Here is a 20,800-nt window from a genome sequence, read left to right on the forward strand (position 1 = left end):
CGCCGTTCTCATCCTCTCTACCTTCATTCTCGCCTCTCTTTCTCTCTCTCTCTCTCTCTCTCTCTCTCTCCCCCCGCCCTCCCCTTCCCCCTTGCTCATTGACTCTCACAGAACCATGTACACTGCACTCACCAATGCAACTACTCTTGATGCACTCAGCAGCTTCTCTCTCCACGCGGCCTATTTTTGCGAAAATACACGAGCATAAAAAAAGTGCACATGAAAAGACAGAGCCGAGAATTAAAAAGAGAAAGAAAAAATATTCGAGATTTATTTATCTCTGCGCTCTGTAGAGTATAAAAACGAGAAAAAATTATATTTTAAATAAAAATTTAATACTGATCGTAGATCGCATAGAATAATAGATTTAAAATATATATGTATGTATAAATGTGTATTTTGCATAATTTAATAATAAAAGATATAAAATTTAAGGAGAGTTACATTTTCCGACTAAATAACTATCTTTCGTCTTTGTGTATTTTGCAAGAAACGAAATATTTAGCAATGTAAAAGGTTGCACAGGTAAAGAACTGTGAGAAAGTTGGAAGTGCGGAAAGAGAAGAACGTTGAGCGCGAGGATGAGAAAAATGAAAAAAAAATTCTTTTAGATTTCACAGAAGCACGCACTTCTTTTCCTCTTTTCCTTCTCTTTTTCTCTTCCTTTATCGTTCTCTTTATTCCTTTTTGCTCGTTCTCTTTCCTCTCTCATCTACTCGTAATAATAATTCCCGGGGAAATAGAGCTCGCATTTCAAGAACGCACTCGTCCCATACATGCGTGTGTCACGCTTCGTCCGTACGGACGTGCGTGTCTCTCGAATGCACACACGCGTGTTCGCACTTCGCGCGAGCGCTTCATCGACGATGACGACTCGTGTGAATTTCGCATGAAGCACGCAACGACGAGAGAGCGTTCTTTTTATCCGATCGTTCCCGCACATTTCCCGCATTACGTTCTCTCGTAGAAAATATAACCCGCCCTACACTCTATTTCCCTTTTTTTCTTCTCTTGTTCCGACGAAAACGAAATCTCACCGTGCAGCAAGATATATCTTCGCTCTACGTCGCCAAGACTCACTGCAGACTCGCATAGAACGATCACAGCCTTTGTTCTCGGTAAAATGACGGAGATTTTTGTATAAATATCCCGATGTGTATATGTATATACTGCGCTGAAAGCATTCTTCTGTTATCGTCATTTCAACATACGTAGTTACGTTCTGGCTCCGTAAATTATAATCGACGTCGTCGGCAGTATATCGTATGTTTGAATGGTACGCAATAAATATCTCGATTAGTGCGAAATTTATTACAGTGGATATCGATCAGACTGGAAATAAAAAACCGAGTATTACTTGCTGAAACATCAGAAAGCATATTTTAAACAATGATAAATTGGAAAGAATGATAATAGGTTAGAATAAAGATAATGAAATAATTTAATCTAAAATGTTAAATATTAAAAGACTCCTTTAATTAAACATAAATAAGAAAATGAAATCAAGACCATAGGAATCAATCAAGTTTACGATGCGAAATATATTTAATTATGATAATATTCGAAAAGTACGTTTCGACTTTAAATCATTTGAATCATCTTCAGCTTAAAATTATAATAAATATATAGGTTATAGGATCGGGTATTATGAGCACCTTAAGAAAACATTTTGATATATCTAATACTGAAGAATAAAAAAAATCTTACACATACCATTTGATAAATTTGTTGATGTTTTATGTCTTACAAGGGAACACAGCCAAATAAATCTCTCCGATTTAAATGAGATTTTAACATGTTGTTCTATGAACAAAAATAGGAGACACGTATTTTTTTATACGTGCTGAGTCGAAATATCGTCGAAAAAATTTGCAGAATGGAAATTGAATGGTATTAAAAGTACTTTAGAACTATAATAAAAAATTTTTTTCTTTAAATAAATTTTTTCCTTAAATAAATAATTTTTATTATAAATAAATAATTAAAAAAATATTTTTTTATTACAGTTCTAAAGTATTCTTGAAGTCATTCAAATTTTATGCTGAAAATTTTTTTCTATCTCTTACAGTTTCGACGATTCAATCTGAAAGAAAAAAATCGATTTTTTTCACGGGAGGATTTCACTCCCTTAACGTGTGACTCAGCACGTATAAAAAAATACGTGTCTCCTATTTTTGTTCATAACATTCTAAAAGCTCATTTAAATCGGAGAGATTCACTTGATTGTGTTCTCTTATTAATATTAAAATTGATTATTTTAATGTAAATGTTAAAATGATGGCGGATATTTTTATTATTCGCCTAGTGTTCATATTATCCTCTGGGTAGGCTAATATGAGCATTCTTAGGAGTAATATAAGCATAAATTATTTTGTAAAAAATTATGTAGAAATGAAAGATTGAAATATATATATATATATATATATATATATATAATATGAAACATTTTATTAGATAAATGCCAATCAAATATTTGTTTAATAAAACCAAAAAATAATATTACATTTATAAATATTTAGTAAGTATTATCAAATAATAAAAGCTTGGTAATATGATATATTTATTAAATATTTGTAAAAGTAACATTATTTTTCTTATATTAATCAAACATTTGATTATTTCACCATACATTTACCATAGCTATTACCAAATTTTAACGGGGTCAACCACTGCTGAAAAGAATGCACACTAATGTACAGTGATTGCTAATTATGACAATACAATACATTTTATTGCTAGCATTGCTATTGTATTGTTAACATTGTTATCCTATCTAATGCCACCTATTGCGTGTAATATTCTCAAGTATTGTTAATGTATTGTAGCTACTACTAATTGTAAGTATTGCTAGTTATTGCTAGTGTATTGTTAGTACTGCTACTTTTAGCATTGTCTGTTTTATTACTGTACTGTCGCAATATATTTCTAAAGAAATGTACATTGATTGCCATAGTGGTGATCCCTCGCCAGATTCTTTTTAATGTACAATAAGGAGTAATGAAGATGATCATAATACACCGTATGTACCTATCCGAAAAATTCCCGTGTGTAATAAATTAATAATAGTCTCGGGACTTTACGAAGTTAAGATGGTTCAATATTATTTACTTTACAAATATTAACACAGCAGAACAAAATATCTTATTTCAATATAGATTGGGGACCTTATGAAGATAGAGGAAAACAATGTAAGAAATAAGAAATAACGTACCTTCATTTAATATGATAAATAATATCCAAAGTATGTAAATTTAGATCAAACTTCATAGCATATTGGAATGTCGCGAAGGCAGGTGCATCTTTTTACAACAGTTAGCACTATTAATATCAATCATTACAGAAATATAAAGGGTGTTCATATTATCTATAATGTTTATAATACCCGATTTTACCCTATATGTAAAAATATCGCATTTAAAATAACGCAAACATTGCCGCAAATTTTTTGATGATTTGCCGTATGTAATCCTTCTGATGAGGATGTGAGAACACGAGCAGTTGTAACACAGTTTCATTGCTGAGTTGAGATAAACCTCTAGCTAGAAATTGTTATTGAAAAAGGTTAGAATAAAATTTTTTTTTATATATTCCTATATAACTCTCAAAAATACAACTTTAATTCGATTCTACAATGATAATAGATATAATAATTATACGCTCTTTATTGTAAAGGACAATAATTTTTTACTTCAGGTTCCTATTTTTTAGATTTATTTATTTTTTTTAGATTCAATTTTGTCCTTTATTTTAATTTAACTCCTTCAGACCCAGCGTACATTATAATGTATATATAAATTTAAAGACATAATCCGTCGAAATTATTTAATTCTATCGACACTATCTGAGATCTGATGACGTACATAATAATATATATGTTCGAAAAATAGACAAATTAAAAAAAAATTAATTATTAGTATAAATGATTAATTTTATTATATGATTAATAAATATGTATGAATGAAAAAAAAATTTTTTAATATAAGTTTTAATGAAATCAGGTCCGTGTGAAGGGGTTAATATTATTAAAGGAAATTCCTTTCTAATTAACATACCAATGTCTAATGTCGCACTAATGAACGAAACCAACAAGTTTAGTTTTATATAAGATATACAATATAACCCAAGCCAAGACAACAAGTCAAAATGACATAAAAATGAATCGTGATTGATTGAAAAGTGATTATTTTTAGTAATCAATTTTGTAACTATTTTGACATTATTATGATGACTTGTGAATTACTTCAAAGTTATTTTGAAAGATCTGCGTAAGAAAATTTTAGAAATTAATACACAAACTTTTGACAGTCACAAACTATTATAATTTTGAAATTTTTTGGAAGTTCTAAAATTTTCTGGTTTTATCCTTTATTTTCTCTAAGAGAATATGGTAATAATAATATGACAATGATGATAATAATATTATTATAATATTATTATAATAAATAATAAATGATAATAATAATATAATAGTAATAATATTATATAATAAGAATGAGCACTGTAATAATAGATAGATAAATCGTCATTTGCACGCATTAAGAATTTAATTGTGAAATTATAAATGAATCAGTAAAAAAAAACACTTTTTAAATATTTCGGTGGTATTCATTTTGATTCTTATAAATAAAGTTTGTTGTGTAAATTGTCAGGAGTGACAAGGAGTGCCAAGGGTTGTCGAATGCAAACCGCATTGCGCGCATGATTGCTCTTGAAATCGCGCGTTCATTCGTGCATTCGCGAACTCCTACTGCACGCGTGAAATGAATAAAAGCAAAACTAATGACGTGGCGAGAGATTCGGGACAGTAACGGTTCCATCGTCACCAGCACACGGCACTGAATAACTGTCAGTGCCGCCGGCATAAAATGAAGAAAGAGCCTGTGCGACCTGATGAGAACGCGGACTCCCGCGAACTCGTCGCCTCTCGTTTATCTCTCGTGCATTCGCAACGTAACGGCCGCGATGCTTTCAGTCTGCCACGTGTAAAAGTGCAAAAAAGTATCCGTTTATTTTCTGTAGAAAAACGCGAGACAATATCCAACACAATCAACTTGAATTAAGTTGTCCGAAAATCATTGCTTCTGCAGTTGAAATCAATTTTTTTTTCATAATTATAGGCAATCCTTTCTATTTCTGAATAATCTTTTCATTATTCTCTAAAATTTTTTATCATAGTTTCACATTTTTCATTATGTCTTTAAAATTTTTTACTTTAGTTTCACATTTTTCTTTTATCATAAAACTTTCCCGATTCGTATTTCTCTCTAAGATTATTACACAAATAATCTAGATCTCTATTTTGTGATAATAATCTGAAGAAAAATGTTTTATGTGATGTAAAGATAAATTTTCTTATTTAACATTTTATCAAAGTTAGGTAATTAGCGTCTAATAGCAATATTTTATTGTGAATTAACAGAGTATTTGATTATTATTTATATTTATTTAAAAATAGGCGACAATTATCTTCATCTTAATTGTAACTTTTGTAATAAAAGAATATATTAGAATTGATTTCATAAGATGACGTACTCATACTTGCTTGTATTTTAATTTTCCATTATTCTGTGTATTCTTACCAAAATCACATAGAGCATTTTACATTTGTCATGTCGAGGGTTCGTGTTTACTTACAACACAATGTGTAGACAGATGTATCGTTTCACGCACGTTGGAAAAATTTTTTGTTCCACTTGTTGATTCGGCTCGCACTCGAATAGGAGTACACGTTATTTTAAACGGATGAAGGCTCGTCGTTCGTTTTAATAACCTTGTTACGTAGTGCTTTACTATCTATGCGCGTTAATCAAATTATTTTCATTACCATTCGAAACAAATTGATTGAAAGAGCGTCCATCTGTATTCGTGGTATTCGCGCAATATAATATAATCGTTTCTGTTAAAAACTCTACTCGATCTCTCACAGTAATTTAAAACTCCCGTCGTGGTGTTTGATGATAGCGCGTATTAACGATTGCGCGAAATCACGAAAACCAAGAGCACTGGATGTTGTTTTCACGTAATTTACACCGATGAACTCGCGAAATTTTATTGACACACAATTCAATTTGCGTTTTCAATGGAAAAGAGTCGTGACTAAATATTCGTTGTTTTTAATTATATATTAAAATTTTTTTGATAATTTGATATTTTACATCGAAAAATGATATAACATTTTTTGCTGAACGTCGCTAACTTTTTATAAATAACTTCTTTATTAGTAATTTAAATTTTCCTTTTCTTTTTGCTGCGTACGATTGCGACTTTCGGAAAGTCGATTTGGAAAGCCGCTGTAGTTTCTATTCTATTGGTGTACTGCGGTTTCTCCTTTATTGTATTCATGACGTCACAGTCGTTGACTATTCGTAAGCGTCGGAATACGCTTACGTGCGAGGGAAGTGGCATAACAACTCGACATTAAGAACCGACAGAACGGACAACCAGTCAGTTTTTGACTGACGTGTCCTCCAATTTAGTATTTAACGATAAAGCCACAGAAAGCATTGCAAAAATAGACTTGGGAAAATCAACCAGGCGAGTTGTTTCAATGCGAAAAAGGAGGGATGAAGTAAAAGATAAATTTACATTTCTTCATTTACATTTCCCTCAGAGATCACTCGAAGAAAAGTCGTTCAAATAGCACTGTGTTGAATGTATAAAGAGAAGTCATTCTGTGCTTTCGATTATTGTAAGTGACAAAATGGAATAAAAAATTGCAAGTATAAATACCGTTTTATTTCACGAAAGCGAATTATATATTTCGTTATAAAGATATAAAAGTGTTATTCTGTAAAAGTGAATTATTACCGACTTCAGTGCTACACTTATGTAATCATCAGCGAATATTTACTGTTTTTCGGTAAATTTAATAATAACTGATTCATTTTTAGAGATTATGATTTTCTGCAGATTCATTCTGTATATTCTGCACAGACTGTGTGGTGTGACTTATCGTTGAATTATGCAGATTGATATCGCGAGTTAGATCACTTATCTCTTATTTTAATTTTTTTAAAAATAGTATTGAATTACATCCAGAAAAAAGTTTCTTCGAGTAAAAAAAATTTGTGCATTGCTAGACAGTTAAAAGAACAGTTTCTTTAATTTGAACGTCACATCTTGAAATCAAATAAATTTTTCTTTGATTTAAATATTATTTCTTGAAATCAAGTAAATTTTTATTTTCCTCTCGATGATATTTTCACTTTAATTTTAAAAAATCAATGAAAGAAACGATTTCTTTAATTTAAATACAATTTTTCTTTGGGTGTACATACTAATTTTTTCAGAGAGTGCATTGAGCAAATAATTGATTTTTTTTTATATTTAAGAAATTATTTGTATAAATAAACATTAAATTATTCGGATATTATCGAAATCATTGATAATTCTCAATTATAAAGATACTTTTTTGCATAAATAATAGCACTTATTTGAAATAGACAAGAAAGATTATTTTTTGTAGGTAGGAATGTAAAAAATTCTAATCAATCTGTCTATGAATAACTCACTAAGCGCTGCGGTTTAATTGTGGACCATGAGTTTAATAGCGCAACAAAAGAAATTTAATGAGCGATAAATAAAAACTCTTCAATCCAACGCGATTCACCTCATGTCAGGAATGATCGACAGCAGAGAGTCGCATGCGGATTCACCCGAAATCGTCGTTTCAGTCTGACAGGATGTGACAGTCGAGGGAAAGTTTGCTCAACGCGCGCGCTGTTTCCACTGCGAATTCTCTCGCGCAGCGAGAAGGGAAATCGCGTTTCGCGACAGGCAGCACGGGGAGCAAATCGCGAATGTATGTGTGTATGTGTGTATGTGGTGTGTAGAAATGAGAGACGCGACTTACGTCATCGCGTCCCCCGCGGATCGAATATTGAATCGGGACGGCGCGTTGTTACGACCAGCGAACAAGGCCGGCGAAATAACAGGAAGCCGGCCGGCCGTATCGATATGTGCACGCGCGGTACTTGACAGAATATTGACGTACGCTCTCTTTCTTTCTCTCGTTCTCTCTTCTTTTCTTTCTCTTCTATACTGAAACCTCCGCTTGGATAGTTGGCATTCGTATATTCCGTTCCTGTTCATGTTTGCGGCCAACGAGGCCAAAATGAAAAAATCGATGTCGCTATGAACAAGGTCGCGCGTCATCCCTGTAGACCTACAAACCTTTCAAAATACAGCTGCGAAACGGCTCTTCTTTCAATTAAAACCTCTTTCTCTCTCTCTCTCTCTCTCTCTCTCTCTCTCTCTTTCTCAATTAAGATCTCATAGAATGATATTAATATTGAGTAAAAATATTATTTTCCTTTTATTTTTAGTGCGCCTTTCATAATGTTTTTCTTTAAAAGAGATAACATGAGACTAATGAGATTTTAGAATCGATCTATAAATTAAAACATTATATTATTCATTTAAGAGAAATAATTATGTTTTCGGTTAAAGCGGATCTTAGTACTTAAGTATTTCAGTACGAATTTATATATTTACATATTCAATTTTACAAACTGTGCGCTAAAATCTTTTCTAGTGTGTTAAACATCTTAAAAACTATAAATAATTTATTACGAATTGCGAAAAATGTAACTTGTCAACTGTGTAATCTACCGTGAGATAATATTTTTCACAATAACTTATTTACAGTTTTTAAGATGCTTATAATAACAAAATTATCACTATCCTTTTAAGCTTACATGAAATATTATTAAATTGCTTGTCAATTTAATACGTGATATTACTACTCTAATTTTATTTATGATTGCGTTTCAAGACTGAAAAAGATTCGGTATGCAGGTTCGGTATTGCAGCATTGGATATATATTCATACTGAAATACTTAAAGCATTAACATCCGCTTTAACCAAAAATAATATTATTTCTTTTTGAATTTTAATTGATTTGTTCTCGTCAGTCTAATATGAATAATATAATTGATTATAATTATTAATGTGCATGTTTTATCATATACAATATAATACAATATAATAATAACACACAATCAAATCGTTTTATACTAACAAGGGAACCGTAACTCACTTTTTATAAGTTTTTGATATGTTATAAAAGTATGAATATAAAAAATATCAGATACGTCCATTTTTTTTATCGACTTATTTCAAGGTTTTTAGTTATAAAACAACTAAAAAATAATGGATTTTTTATTTTCGAGATTTTCAAAAAATATGAATATACTGTTATTAAGAGATGCCGCAAAACTTTCGTATTAAGTATTTTTTTTATAGTTTCGAAGATATTTGCTAAAAATGAAAAAAATCTGTCATTTTCAAGGATTGTTAAATTTCTAGAGATCTTGAGAAAAGAAGATAAAAATATATGGGTTTAATATTTCTTTAAATGTAATATATACTTCACAATATCTAAAATCCATCAAAATCAATGAGGGTCAGTTCCGACGGTTTCACCGTAAGTTTTAGAACTCTCTTATTTGTGCCGATTTTTCCAAATGTGATATCTCTAAATATGATTTTATAATTCGAGCAAATCAGGAATTAAATTGAAGCTAGAAATGTTTAATTAAGTATTTAAATTTTATCATAAATGATAACAAAATTCTAATAATAACACTCTGTTTATTTAATGTATGCGACATCTCGTCAAAATGTGCCATTAAACGTCAAAACGAACGTCTATTCTCTTCGAAATGATCAATAAGCGATAAAGTGCTATCAATTAACATGACATGGCTCATTCGAGAATAAACTTTATATAATTTAATTGTAAAATTCGAAATCTTTAATCTAATAAATTTAGTAAGAAAAGTAAAAAAGAAATTATAATAAATACAACGAAAAAGATATAACGTAAATGTATCAAGAGAATTTTATTTTAATAATAATTCTCCTGCAGCTATGTTGCATTTTTTGAAAAAGTTTATTTTTCTTACATAGATTCCAGTGTACACTAATTTAAAAGATAATAATTGAAATTTCTATATTTTAGCTAGTTTATGTCACAGGTTAACATTTATTTCTTTTCTTTATAACCGTGCTATATTTTCTTGGTATTGCAGGCTGAGTCTCTTAAGGGATTTCACATCGCGAAGCATGTAATAAAATTCTGTCACACCTCTTTTTTCTCCTATCCAAGTCTCGATGTAAGCAATAATAAAACGTTTTCATCACCGTCGCGACTGATCGCGTGCAAGCTTGTTTATTTTTACACGTCGACATTTAACATCGTTAGCCATTTACGTGTATGTATAGCGAAATATTATATATTACGGATAATCATAATTTTATTGTTAATAAATGAAGGTATACGTATGTAAGTAGCATTTATTTAAGATAATGTTTCTAATTTTTGCAAAATCAAAGAATGCTATATTACTTTGCTAAAAAATTCATATTATTTATTAATTATTGACTGCGAATATTCTCAGAAGAACACATTAGAAAATTTATCAAAATGTATAATTTTAATAATTGTTTTAATAACGAATAAATTAAACTAGGCTCTCTTCTTTTTATTTAATCAAAAATATTTCCTCTATGATTCATAATCTGGCTATTTTTAAATTTTTTCCTTAGCTCTCTCTCTCTCTCTCTCTCTCTCTCTCAGTTATTATTATTATAGTTAATTATTGAGTATCTTATCAATAGACGATGATTAGTGAAACGAAGCCGCCCAGTCTCTAATCTCCGTCTGAAACAAGCGCGAGTCTGCTGCCACACTGGGAGCTGTCTGGTAGTGGGGACATGAAAAGGGACGAGGGGAGACAGAATGGTGCTTAGAACTGGAAGGGGGTCAGAACCAGTGGAGGGAGACCATCCGTCCATGGTCGTAGGAGAAGGTTGTGGTAGGTCGCGATGGCAAAATGGCCGATCTGGATGGTTACCCGGGAAACCATCTGGGCGGTGCTTGGCGTTTACCAGAGGCGGAGCGTGATGGCCTTGGCGGCCATTATGGTCCTCCGCTCCGAGAGATATCGCCACCTGGTGAGCGTCCCCCGAAACCAGGGGGTTAAAACCAGCCTTGATACCGGGAATATTACCACCCTCCGGGACTGTCTGGGATACAGATGGGCGAGAGATCGCTTATGCATTCTGGGATAGTTTTCATACTCTAGACAGTTCTGGGATCCATATTATATGTTGCGAGATGATTCGTTCTGATCATTCGAAATCTGATTATTGCGTCAAGTTGCTTCTCTCAAAAACATGGTTCATTCTTGATTTGGTTATTTCTTATGAAAATTCTTCTGACAGGTTGTATAAACTGTATTTCTATTTAACTTATTTAATATTGTCAAGCAAATTGTTGAAATCCATTTCGCTATGCTAGAAAAAGGAAGAATGAATTTTTCCTGTTGTCGATTATTGCTATAGTGTATTTACTGGAGTGTACTTTATATGAATCACATTAACAGCACTTCTCCTTTAATTATATAATATCTTCAGGGAGAATTGGTTGAAATAAATTTCACTGTTTGAAAGAAATGAAGGCAATTATCGAGTCATTATTGAGTCAATCGACTATAATATATTGATTATTTTGTTTCTTCATTTTTCTGAAAAAATTGACTGTAAATTATTACATAATTTAATAATTTATAATGAATTTAATAATAGGGGAATATAATTATCCTCATTTCTTTACATTGTAATAGTTTACTAAGTTGCAGAGTCAGAATTAAATTAAATATAAAGTAGTTAATGTCTTTTAAAATAGTTTTAAACGAACCCAGTTTAAAAAAAAAATGAAAATATAATAAACTGTATTTTTGTAATGATCAAGATATCACGATTTGCAACAAAAAAATTATTGTCCGATTTCGCAACAGTAAACAGTTTTATAGAATATTATTTTATATTGCAAAAAAATTCAGTTTATTCAGTATAAAATTATATAACAAGATCAATACATACAACACCATTTACATCAAATTTTGGCAAAATAATGAAAGTGATAACAAGTAATAGGACTCTCGAAATTCTCATGCTATAGCGATTCTCGTGATTTTTTTCAGATAGCCATTAATATTTGCAACACATTTCGTCGAACGCGAATTCTTGATAAACTGAGAAGGAATTTGTCGCGCCTTGGATTACGTCGTTCGGGCGGCATCTCCGATGCGTGGGTAATTCGAACACGCGGAACACGGAAATATAGAAGAGAGATACCTGCGAAAACGGATTACAATTCCTGACATAACCCCCCCAGGTGTCGAATACCCCCGCGATTCGAATTGCGTGCCAGCAGCAGCGCCATTAAATGTATCTAGTGAGTGAACGGACGAGCGAGCGCGATATCGCGTTATTATTAATCATCCATGTATCGTTTACGTGGCGCTTCCCTCGCCTATTATTAACAGCCGTTGCGCCCCGTAGATATTTACTTATTAATTAACCGATTAACGTTTCGCAATTATGCGCCGTCACGCTCCACTCGCGTACCCGGAAACCGCGCCTCGCTCGTACCTCATCTCGCGTTTCTTACACGTTCGATTAATAACGGCCGCGAATTATTATTGATGCCAACGATGTGTCATGGTGCCGTAGTCGGAGTCTGGCCAACCCGCCATTTCCAGACACATCAATTAATTTACCGCAGTCATACAAATGCAAATTTATGCATTACGCTATTTCTTTCGATTGCAAAAAGATAAAGCGCCATCGATCGATGCGTTAATAGATAGTTATACAATTATTATTAGATATTATTATTAGATATTATTATTAGATATATTACTTGACGTCCATAAATTGAGTCATCATCTTTATTATTATTTGCAAAATTTGCTGGTATGTAATTTTTATTGAATGGTTTCATTTTACACATTCAATATATTCTCTTCTTTATATTTTTACAAATCATCCTTTCTCTCATATTTCAAACTTGTTCTATCGTTTATCTCTTAATCTTATATACAATATAATTATAACATGCTGTAAATTATATACATGTTTTGGCCAAACACATTGAATTAGGTATTTGCGGTCACGGTGCGACGATTTTGACGAGCACGTTTCGCCCATAAATGCTGATTTATCAATTAATTGGCTGACGCATCGTGACCGCACCGAGTCACGCTCTCCCCTTACGATTACGATGACCCCAGTGTGCCAGACAGACGAGAGGGTTGCATGATATTCCGAGGGAAACTAAAACCGGATGCAAAGTATTCTATAAATATAATACGCATACATTCTTGTGTCAATCTGTACACGAAAAAGATTTTTCTCATCTATGTACATTGCGCAAACATTTCGTGCTATCTCGACGTAACGTTTTTATTAATATAATTATATTATATTTATATATATTATATTATATATATATTATTATTATATTTATATATATATTTATATATATTTATAATATATTATATATTATATTTATTAATATAATTAATATAATTATTATAATATAATTATACTACTTTAAATAGTGGAAGATGGGGATTATTTCAAGCTTTAGAAGTTCTGCGTGATAAAGGCGCTGATATTTTTGAATTATTTTATGGCGAAAAATTTAATAGAAGTCCAACTTGTAAAATTTTGCTAAAATAGTGCTAAATAGTGTATATACTTTATGTTGTTAAATTTGAAGAGAATCGGAAAGAGTAAATATTTATTTAATTTTAGACTAAAGTAGAGCGTGCACTTTCGCAGAAGCCATAGAATACAGAATGACTATCCGTCATTTGATTCGATAAATCGGCTCTCCGACCGAATCCCGGTCGCGTTGACAAAGCCCAAGAGTAAACCGAGCGTGCGGATCCTGCTACATCCCGCTTCCATGACCCTCTCTCGTTATCCTAGCAGCCAGCACTTTCTGCTCCAGGCCAGAGGTTATGAATAATACATATTAATTGCACCATTTCCATGTACCATCCTCTCTCTCATTCTCTCTGTGTAAATATATATATGATATAGTTGAGACAATTTTACCATCGACGCTCGAATTCGTTGCGTGCGTTTCTGGAGGAACGCGAATGAGAGACTCGATAAGCGTGCATGAATATCACGATAATAGGCGCTGATAATTAACTAGGTGGTTGTTACGTGGATAGCTGAAAGGTCCCGCCCCGTGCATCGTTCGCATGATAACCGCTCGTTGTCGAGAATGGTTTAATCTTTAACCCCTCATGATTCCGTGGAATAAGTAGAACCTACACAGATTTCATTTCATTATGTAGCACCTTATTTTGAAAGTCTCTAATTAACAACAGACAGGATACATTGTTATGTTGTAACTTAAAAAAAATGGCTAAGCTGAAAATTGTTCTCGTAATGCTGTTTAATTAAAGGAATTATTCGCAAAATGGTTTTTATATTACGTCTCTTACAAAGATATATGGTTTCTATATTATATATCAGTTGCAAATAATTAATTAAAATATTATTAATTATATTATTCGTAACTTTCAACTTTGACCGATCCTTAGCTCTCTACTATATTATGTTGTTACATTAGTCATTTCTATTTATTAAAATACATCGCCTGGTTACGTGTTCTCTCATACATGTCAGTTATTGCGAAAAATATTTCCGAAACCCAGAGGTCGAGTTAGCTAAGACATTCGCCTCAGAAAGTCGAGAGATCTTAGGTTCGAATCTTGGCTGAGATAATAAAAGTTTCTTATTTGAAATAAAGGGAGGGATCATAAGGTGCGTCACCAAAATCCAGACAAATCGAACAAAATGTTTTTAATGAAAAATTAAATATTACAAAAAATTCTTTTACATGGCACTTGGGAGATCCCTGTAGAGCACAATTATTCGATATATCCCCTATTAGCTTGAATGACAGTTTTTATTCTCGATCTGAAGCGTTCGCACGCACGCTGTAATGTAGCGCTGTCCATGCCGACGAATGCTGTCTTACATAAATAGTAATCCTTAATGACGTCATTGGAATGCCGAGATTTGTTTGTGACCATTTCAACTACACTTCATACGTAGTAGTCCAAGGGATTTAAATCTGGGCTGTTGGGAGGCCAGAATGGGAGTCGAGGCGAGCAACTCGGGTTGTCCTAGCAGCCTCAGAGAGCATCTGTCATATCTTTAATGTGTACGATTTGTATCGAAGGTCCTCCTCGGCAATTTGACGCATTGTTGGCTCGCTTACACAATCGATGCTAATTTTCGCAACAATTACCCTGGGTCATCCGAAATCAGCATTTGAATCCTTTCAACGACTGTGGGGATCCTCACGGTGCGTTCTTTCGAGTGATTCTTCCTGGCATACCTTCGTTGGACTGTTCTAAAGCCGTATATTTTGCCACATAACCGTATATTTTGCATCATAAACAGTTAATCTTGGGTATCCAAAGAACCGAATTATTTTCATTGCTGAGCGCGAAGACTTTCGATGATCGCGGCTCTTTGATTATATTCCGCACTTGGTTTCATCATCGTGGCCATTTCGAGAATGTTTACTAGAAGCATCAGGCTTTCTCAGATGCCAACAATAATCTCTGGCGGAGGCACAATATAGCGGAAAATTTAAATTGAAATTTGTCCGGATTTTGGTGACATCTTGTATACTCGCGATTGTCCGAACGTTTCGGCTCGCGATTATTAGCATCTCAGATTGATTGTGTTTTAATGTCCGTTTCGGCGCACAATCACATTTGAGATTAATTAAATTCATGAACTTAAAATATTATATTATTCGTAACTTCCAACTTTGATCGATCTTTAGGCGCTCTCTACTATATTATTACATTAATTCGATCGGTTTCTATTTATTAATTAAAATATTATTAATTAAGATATTAATTATTTTATTAACAAGAGGAAAAAAATATATGGATACATGGATTTATTTCAACGTTATATTATCAATTTACTTTCGTTCAGAGATGAACCGTCACAAAGCTTTCTTGAGCTTTGTCTCTTTTCGAAATTTCTCGTCTAATCGCTTTATTATGTATAATGCAATTAATGTAAGCGTTCGATTATATATGCTTGCAGATCCTCGTAGAATACGACGACGTGGAATGGCAAAGGAGGGAGTGGTTGTCACCACATAGGGATGCCGTATTTTCCTTCTTTCTCATTGAAAGAGGTCTCTACTGGGCTGAACGACCTGACCCCAGGCACGCCAGTCTCATCCCCATCGATCATCATAATCACGCGAACAATAACCACCATCAGCACCGCATTAACGGGAAACCGCTCAGGAGCGCCACGGCGGTCGCCGACACCGTTGCTTGGCCAGCTCTTGTAAGTATAAATAAATTGTATCTATTTTTCATGCATTTACGAATCTTTGGACCTTGTTTCGTTTTTTTCTCAAAGAAAAAAATATCAATATTTTTTTGTATCAGATTTCTCGTCATTGGTTGAATAGTTTCTAAATTAGATTGTAAGGAAAAAAAAATAAAGAGAGATGCTCCTTTTCAAATACCCACTAAATATGACTCTAAAACGAAAAACAAGTTCTTTCTTTTTGTTAATCGCATTACGAATTACAGAATTTTCCTGCCTTGTTTAGAAATGTAGATTATAGAAATTAATTAATTAATTATACGATATACCGTTAAAAGAATATTTTTACCACGGTTTAAATATTATACGATATAATATTCACGCCTGAATGCGGCAGTAATGTCACGTGTGATTTCTTTCGAATTATACACAGAAACTATCACGATTTACCATTTTTAATGCAGATCTCTCATATTTTAACGATGATAATTGAGAAATGTTCGTGATACTATTCGAATATTAATCAGTTCGTGGTTAATTAATGAAATACTCATTCTCCAGTCCGTTGAATAAATTTTACATCGGCACAATTCAACCACTACAAAACGGACTGTCGCATTCCATTGGCTCAGCGCTCTTTTTCTGATTAAAATTTTAATGCTTCGATTGAATAAGCTTAATTATTTTGTGAAAATTCAACTACAAAAATAATTACGTTTATATATTTAAAATTTTTGCCTTTTATGCAGTTTTTTATAAAGGAACATCAAAAGATTTGAATGCCACGTTGTATAAATATTGCTGAAATATTCATTGCTGTAATTGTTAATATCTTTATTTCTATTCCTTTTATATGTAAGTAATAATCAATTTTTATTTAATATCTGTTATCATCAGATTAAAACTATTATCTGTATACAAAGAGATTATAATACAAAGTATACAAAGTGTCTGTATACAAAGTCTGTATACAAAGAATTTATATTCTTTTTTGTAAAATACGTTTTTAAAATAATTTTTATTTGAATAAGCTAATTTCATTTTTATTCTGCAATTGATTGTAATTTTTAATTAATTCGTTAAAATTAATTTATATAAAGCATAATCATTAAATAAATTAAATATCGTTCTTTAAAAATGCTCTGGTGTAAATTTTATTATTATATTACGTCTTTCATAATGATATCCAACTTTTTAAAACGTTTTAATGTAAATGGAATTAGTTAAATGCAGCATGCGCACGTTGAACGGTAAAAATATGCGCTTGGATGGATTAAAATGTTATTTTAACTGAAATAGTATATTATACATATACATATAATCGAAAATTGCATGTTTATTTTTAGACTTTTTATCCTCTCGTGGCACGCGCCGAGTTGCACGAGGACGCCATGCCGATCGAATTTATGCAAGATCGCAAACTGGACTTCGTCGACTACTCCAAGCTGAAACCGTTCACTGTAAGTCAACACAAATTTTAGTTATTCCTATTATATAAGATCAACCGCTCTATCGAAGATATTAGTTGTAACATCATCATAATACGTATGATCTTTGATTCCGTAATTACTCTGTAATCCATGTAAAGTGATAAATTATGTTTGTAAACAAATACTAAGCATTAATGTTTAACTCTCCATACAAATTTTTTTGCTATTATATTTTACTACACGCAAATTGTTTGTGTCTTGAATTAATTTTCATTACTTTAATAAATATTGTTAAGCAATTATTATATATATTTTAATATTTTTAGAAGGCATTTGTAAGGTTGAGTATTCAAAAACTTTATACTGGATGCTCCTAGTTTTTTGAAGAAAAGAAACGTAGGACACGAAGAATCTGTGTGGTTGATTATCATTACAGTTATCAATTTGTTTCAATATATTTATTACTTATATTAATTTTACTTTTCTTTTTTTATATTAATTTTAATTACGATTATTATTTATAGTTAATACGGTATTAATTTGATATTTTTCACGCTTTATGAAAGTTTAACGTGTGACGAAGGTAACATTTTTGTTTAGCAGAAAGAATTGATGATCCAACAATATTCTTTAATTAGCTGTCATGTGCTTTGTGAATAGGAGTTGTGAAAAAAACATAAAAGCATAAAATTCGTGCGCATGACGAGAAGTATGATGATAATTTTTGCTGATCAAGATACATTGACGCAATCCGTTATCTCGTTTTCCTCCTAATTTCCTCACCGCTGCGCTGTCCTGCACATTTCACGCGCGAGATGCAATAAAGGATCCCGAAAACGATTAAAAGCCCGCGAGCGGAGCGAACATTCGGTCGGCGATGGTATAGCGCGTCACAGCGGCCACTTCCGCTTTACAACTGGAAACTTACTTCGTTAGGGGGCCTCGCTGGGAACTTAGTTAGAGAACAAGTTCCGGCGCCATTGGCGCATCCGACACCTCTCCAGGGCAACGGATGCGAATGCGAGAGCGCGCATCTCTTCTTCTCTCCCGAGTCGTACCGCTGCTGTAAGTAATCTTTCACGGAGGCTTGTTGTCCAACTTCTCTTAAGAGCTACGCGGAAGAGCTTCGACCGAACTTACCAGGTGGAAAGAGCAGCCGAACTTTGACTCGAGTTCCCGTTTCACTTTCTCGTGTATGCAGGAGTTATGTTCGCGAGCGTGACAGAACTTTTCGCGGATTCCTCTCTGAACTGAAAATTTTATTATTTCCCGATGACGAACGAAATTGAAGAAACTTATTAATGAGAAGATATATGTATGGCTAAATTATTTATAGGGCAAAAATGGAGGTTACATGAACTAGAAAGTAAATTGAGCTAAAGAATTAAATAAAAAGTAAATAAAAGCTAAAGAATTTAATATAATTACGTTGTTTACAATTGTTTAAATTTATTTGTTAATATATTACTATTTTATCAACAATAGAAATTTTACATTGCATGTATTATATTTTTTTTTCTCTGGATGTTTTTATCATTTTATTTATCATGAATATTCCATTAAAATTTACGAACAAATTATCAAATAATACGTTTTCTTATTTCTTTTTCCATTTATTTGCTTATTTAATACAATTTATCGGTTATTCATTAAAAAGAGAAATTAAATCGCTGAAATTTTCCGACACGAATGTGGTTTTTAATGTGCTAATTACAAATGATAAGCAGATTCCGGTATTTTTGACCTTCGATGATTAGTTTGAGGCAGTTGTAATGAATGAGCATGCAGAAACTTCCACGCTTTTGTCGAGCTTGGGGAAGCTTCCAGATAGGGAAATACGAGACACTCAACCGAGATAATAAATCGATCAGACCGATCTCTCTTCGCGAGGATGAAAGAACAGTGCGCGTGCACGTTTTTGTGTGTGCGTGCGGCCACTTCGAAAGTTGTCGCGTTTCTGTTAGGGTAGGAAGAGTTGAGCGAGATGGAATTGTTTCCAAGTAATTAAACTACCGGGAAACTTTTACCGTTAAAACTTTTTCCCGCTTCGACGACGGTATACGAGGTTGTAAATCGTTTACGTGCGGCGAGAACTTTCAGTCCGGCGGTCAGGTTCAGGTGTGTCTCACCTTTCAAATCCGCCCTTTATCCTGCCACGTGCGACTTATTAGTCCATCTCAAATAAGACGTATTATCGTCGTAACTTGTATGCATTAAGGATGCTCTGAGAAATCTCTATGTTATAACAATGCAAAACAAATTGCATTTTTTCAGCCTTTTGATTGAAATTTAACATCTTAAATGATGGAGTTTAGCATTTTAAATTGAGACAATATTTGACACTGACTTTTATAATAAACTCAAAACAAGTTTTAATTATTTGTATTTATTGTGGTTTGACAAAATTACTCATGAAGCTATATATATCGTCACTCCGAATTCTTTCTGCATTTGTAAATTGGCCTAATTTGAACAACAAATCTCTTTCGAACGGCTATAGATCTTTACTTTCAACTTTACTGCGAATTGGTGGGCTCGAGAAAAGGAGAAAATCAGCGGTTAAAAGGAAAAAAAGATATATAAAAGGGGCGAAGAAATGGTGCAAGGAACCAAATTCGTCCGGAGGGGCAAAGTTACACGCGAGTGGCTGACCCTGAACTATAAATGCGACAAGGTTTTTTCTCCCCGTTGCATCGCATAAGTACCTAACATGCGTACTCTTGCGCGCGACGTCGCTTGAAGACATCGTTTTCGCTTTGCTCTCGTTGCCGTAGGTGCCATGAACGAATGCTACCGCACTTAACATTTCGCGAATATTAATCATCCGTCTGGGTCTTTCTTGATACAAGCAACATTTTACTTTCAAATTTTTTCGAAATAAAAGAGATTCAGATTCCTCTACTGAAATATCTTGTTAAAAAACTTAGTAATATAATAGATACGTTGAAAATTAATTTTGATTTTTCTACTTTTTTGAAAGCGTAGAATAGTAATAATACTTAGGCTGGAGAGAGAGAGAGAGAGAGAGAGAGAGAGAGAGAGAGAGAGAGAGAGAGAGAGAGAGAGAGAGAGAAGTAAAGTAAAGTAAGTAAGTAAGTAGTAGTAGTAAGTAAGTAAGTTAAGTTAAAGTTAATTTAAGTTAGTTAAGTTAAGTTAAGTTAAGTTAAAGTTAAGTTTAAAGTTTAAATTTTAA

General features: G+C 32.7%; 1 protein-coding gene across 1 annotated transcript in view; it reads left to right on the forward strand.

Annotated features, from left to right (window-relative positions):
* The window catches only part of LOC105618545 (probable JmjC domain-containing histone demethylation protein 2C), a 153,935-nt gene that overhangs the window by 50,793 nt on the left and 82,342 nt on the right, over window positions 1-20,800 (forward strand). The window contains exons 2-3 of the mRNA XM_012200080.1: window positions 15,941-16,192; window positions 17,524-17,637. Coding sequence (XP_012055470.1) covers window positions 15,941-16,192; window positions 17,524-17,637 — 366 coding nt within the window. The remainder of the gene's footprint in view (window positions 1-15,940; window positions 16,193-17,523; window positions 17,638-20,800) is intronic.

This window comes from Atta cephalotes (assembly GCF_000143395.1).
Source record: "Atta cephalotes unplaced genomic scaffold scaffold00001, whole genome shotgun sequence".
In the NCBI taxonomy this organism is placed as follows: domain Eukaryota; kingdom Metazoa; phylum Arthropoda; class Insecta; order Hymenoptera; family Formicidae; genus Atta; species Atta cephalotes.